Here is a 4,645-nt window from a genome sequence, read left to right as displayed (position 1 = left end):
TCAGATTGCTTCTTACTCTAAACAAATAACTGCAGCAACGAGAATGTTGCTTCAAAGTAATACGTTTCCAAAGAACAGAGCAGGTTCTTTTAAGAATTAAATTAGATAAGATGAGATGGTTTAGGCCTTTAAGCTTAGCACTTCTCTCAGAACTTAATTAGATCTAATTTAGCTTGGCATTGCCTGACTTTTTTAGTAAAGAATTAGCCTGTTTCTCCCTGTCCTAGGGCAGTCCTGTGTTTTTGGCAGTCTTGTTCCAATTATCAAGCTCAATCTCTGAAGAAAGTAGTTGCAGAATACACACTGCTAATGTTTTTACCTTTTTACTGTGTCTTCAGGATCCACTGTCATCTGTTTCTGCTGCAGAGCTACTTTCTTCTTAAGTGCTCTTTAAGTAATAAAGCCAGCCACTTTGGGTTTTTTTTTTAGATGTTTCATATGTATGGCTTTTACTGATATATCAGAGATTTTATAATTCTAGAATTCTGCTGGTATATTATTGGCTTTCCTTGTCTCTGGGTGGTTGACACATCTAAGAATGCTGAATGGTTTGGGATGTTTTTCTCCCAAACTTCTATTTTTCTGTTATTTTTTACTATTGTCAGCTATAGCTTGGAATTTATCTGACCTGCAGTTCGAGCTTGTGTTTTTAGATGGTACATTTGGGCGTGTGCAGTGCACTTGCTGGGTTTCATGAACTGCTCTTATAGTTTGGAGTGATTTGAATAGCTCTTTTTTAGGATTTGTTTTACTGTTGCCTATTGGAAGCTGGTCAGGGAGTCATCCCTTATCTGTGACTTACAAATTAAAATGTAGAATTTTAGACAGCATATTTCTTGTCCGTCCTGTACAGCTCTGCATTGCTGCCTGTGTGCTTCATGGTCCTGCAAAAAAATAAAAAAGAGGGGGCCTGGTTGTAAACGAAGTGTTGGTAATTTCCCAAACATTTTCCTCATAGTGAGGTTTCTAGCTGTCAGGATGGTGTGACACGTGTCACTTCTGTGTGACCATACAAACACAGGGGCGCTTTTTCAAATGTCCTGTGTTCTGCTAACAGCTGTCTTGTGTCTGTAACTGAACTGATGACTGAAGATGTATTCTCATTGTTTGAAACTATATTTCTATTTTAATATTTCTCCTCCTCTTGAATTTAGGTAACATAATCCATGGATAAAGTGGGAAAGATGTGGAACAACTTCAAATACCGGTGCCAGAATCTCTTCGGTCATGAGGGTGGAAGCCAAAATGAAAACGTAGTTGTGAACTCCAATAGTTGCTCATCTGCTAAAGAGAAAGCTATCCAGATAACTGATTTGGCTCAGCAACAACCCAGCAGCCCTTTGAGAGAAAACATTGCTTTGCAATTAGGTTTAAGTCCTTCAAAGAATTCGTCAAGGCGGAACCCAAACTGTGTCACAGAGATTCCTCAGATTGTTGAAATAAGCATTGAGAAAGAGAATGACTCGTGTGTCACCACAGGAGCTAGACTTGCTCGAAGGGACTCTTACTCTCGGCATGCTCCTTGGGGTGGGAAGAAGAAGCATTCCTGCTCTACCAAAACCCAGAGCTCCTTGGACACTGAGAAAAGATTTGGTAGAACGCGAAGCGGCTTGCAGAGGAGGGAGAGGAGGTACGGGGTGAGCTCTGTCCATGACATGGATGCAGTATCAAACCGGACAGTAGGGAGCCGTTCTCTGCGACAGCGCCTACAAGATACTGTTGGGTTGTGTTTCCCCATGAGAACTTACAGCAAACAGTCCAAACCTCTGTTTTCTAACAAAAGAAAGATCCATCTCTCTGAACTAATGCTTGAGAAATGTCCTTTTCCTGCAGGCTCAGATCTGGCTCAGAAGTGGCATCTGATTAAACAACACACGGCGCCTGTGAGTCCTCATTCAACTTTTTTTGACACTTTTGATCCTTCCTTGGTTTCCACAGAGGATGAAGAAGACAGGCTCAGAGAGAGACGTAGACTTAGTATTGAAGAAGGGGTTGATCCCCCTCCCAATGCCCAAATACACACTTTTGAAGCTACAGCACAGGTTAATCCATTGTATAAACTGGGACCAAAGTTAGCCCCTGGTATGACTGAGCTGACCGGGGACAAAAACATAACGCCTCTGGGGAACTGCGACTCTGAAGAGGACACGACGACGCTTTGTCTGCAGTCACGCAGGCAGAAGCAGCGTCAGATGTCTGGAGAGAGCCACGGCCATATCAGCAGGCAGGGGGCTTGGAAAGTGCATACTCAAATCGATTACATCCATTGCCTTGTGCCAGACTTACTTCAGATCACAGGTAACCCCTGTTACTGGGGCGTGATGGACCGCTACGAAGCAGAAGCACTTCTGGAGGGTAAACCCGAAGGCACTTTTTTGCTCAGGGATTCTGCGCAGGAGGACTACCTCTTCTCCGTGAGCTTCCGGCGTTACAACCGATCGCTGCACGCACGCATTGAGCAGTGGAATCACAACTTTAGTTTCGATGCCCACGATCCCTGTGTGTTTCACTCCTCCACTGTTACGGGGCTTCTGGAGCACTACAAAGACCCTAGCTCTTGCATGTTCTTTGAACCGTTACTCACTGTATCTCTGAACAGGACCTTCCCCTTTAGTCTGCAGTATATCTGCCGGGCAGTAATCTGCAGGTGCACTACGTATGATGGAATTGATGACCTCCCTCTACCTTCAATGTTGCAAGACTTTCTAAAGGAGTATCACTATAAACAAAAAGTCAGGGTGCGATGGTTGGAGCGGGAACCTATAAAGGCAAAGTAAATGGAAATCAGAATAAGCTTATAGGATACGCTTTTTCTTGTGTGTGTTACAGTTTAACCGCAGCGAGCGCACCCACGGCGTCTAGCTTTTCTGCAATACCCTATTTAAGCTGAGTGTTAGTATCCTGTCAGATGCTGCCTGCTGTTAATCCAACTAAAGTTGTGATGCCTCTTGGAAACAATAAGCAGACGCAATTCTGCACGTTGTTCATTAAGGCCTAATGAAAATATTTTTGCTAATTTCTAAATATTTTGTTTCCCTTTTATAGCTGTAGTAATTGGATGAAGAAACTATGAGGCATTTTCCATGGGGCATTCATGTAATGCTGATAAAGAAAGGCTTTATTAGAGGAGCATTTTTGCTAATATTTGAAGTATTTTTTTAAAAGATATCTTCTTGAACACTTTCCACTGCTCAAAGTACTAATTTAGCTCACAAACAAGTTTCCAAATACTAGTGAATAAGTATTTTCTTTTAACGAAGAGCAGTTCATTAGAAGCAGTCCATTAGGAGTTAATGGTGGTTTCATGCCAACAGGTGAATCATGTTTTTCTCAGTGTACAGGGTTTCCTAATCATTGAGACTTGAATATGCCTGCTCAGTACTGTAATTCTATTTTAAACACTTGGAGATTTAAGTGGCATTGTTAGCAAAAGTAATACTGTCTTGGACAGTTAAATACCTTCCAGTGTGGACTGCTGATTTGGTGGCAGGACACGGGATTGGGTTATTGCCATGAAGCAAAATGTTTTGTGGTGTTTCTTTTGATTTTTATTTTTTTTCCTAAAACAGAATTTGTTGGCCCAACTGCTGGTAACTTACAGAGGAAGGTAATGCTGAAGAGAAAAAAAAAAGTTTAATTATTTAAAGTCGTCTGATATTTTTATGGAGAAAATTACAAATGGGTGAATTATAATCAGAATACAAAATCTGACATATTGGAAATGTCGGGTTTCAAAGGTACTGTTACACTTTATTTGTAAATATCTTTCCATTTGCGCTTTTTAAAATGTTTTAAAGTAATATGCACTGATTATGGTTTCAACAGATGACTTGGAAACAGGATTCTAAGTTCTGTTTGCGTATTTAATCGGAGATGGGACTTGTAATAGTCCTGTCTTAGACATTTTTGCACTAAAATTTTGTTGGAATGCCCTGACCCCCTGTTTAATGTTTTGTACTGGTTATGAGTGCTCTCTAGTTTCTTTGCCAGCTGCTACAGTATGTTATTACTTACTTCTCTATGGCAGTGACCTGTGCGAGGTAGGGAACATTTTGGCTGCAAGTACAATAAACGTTATTCTTGTATGCTACACTAACCCTTCTATTGATGTATTTTTCTGCTTGCTGTGCCTTGTTCTGGCTTTTTGTGCTAATAAAGTACAGTATGTTCAGTGTTATACTTGTATATCTGCTCTGTTTTTATATATTCACGTAACTTGTAGCAGTTAACTGACTTTTTATTAGGCTTTTCTTAGTATAGGCAATGCACAAGTAGCGTGCAGTCGGATATTGGTTGGTGAGCACACTGTACTCCTGCTTTTTGTCACATGCCTGTTGGAAGCCTCGCGGTGTGCGCCATCGAACGATGCTTCTCCTGTCGCCGCTGCAAGCCAACAGGCTTGTCTGCAGGCCTAGGGCACTTCACGGTTTTTGTAACGAGAAATGTTAAGCAAAAAGTCTTCAGAATCATTATTGACCCCCTGCAGTGGTTGCTGAAGGTGTTTTAGCTTGTTATATAGCTAACTGCTAAGCTTAATGTTTTGATACTCCCCATTGAGTAAGGAATGGTTGTTCCTGTAAATTGACAGTACAGCAGTGGCATTTGTTCACTTTTAGACTATTTTAATAAATAGATGCACATGCAA

General features: G+C 41.1%; 1 protein-coding gene across 1 annotated transcript; it reads left to right on the top strand.

Moving 5' to 3' along the window:
* Positions 1 to 1,166: 1,166 nt before the first annotated feature.
* SOCS5 (suppressor of cytokine signaling 5) lies at positions 1,167 to 2,777 on the top strand (the record flags this gene model as incomplete). The annotated part of the gene is made up of 1 exon (XM_084261868.1): positions 1,167 to 2,777. The coding sequence occupies one exon, from the start codon at positions 1,167 to 1,169 to the stop codon at positions 2,775 to 2,777; it is 1,611 nt and encodes a 536-aa protein (XP_084117994.1).
* Between the last annotated feature and the right edge of the window lie 1,868 nt (positions 2,778 to 4,645).

This window comes from Gallinula chloropus (genome assembly GCF_964237585.1).
Source record: "Gallinula chloropus genome assembly, chromosome: 3".
Classification (NCBI taxonomy): domain Eukaryota; kingdom Metazoa; phylum Chordata; class Aves; order Gruiformes; family Rallidae; genus Gallinula; species Gallinula chloropus.
Note: the sequence above shows the minus strand (reverse complement) of the source record. Positions and strands in the feature narration are given on the sequence as shown.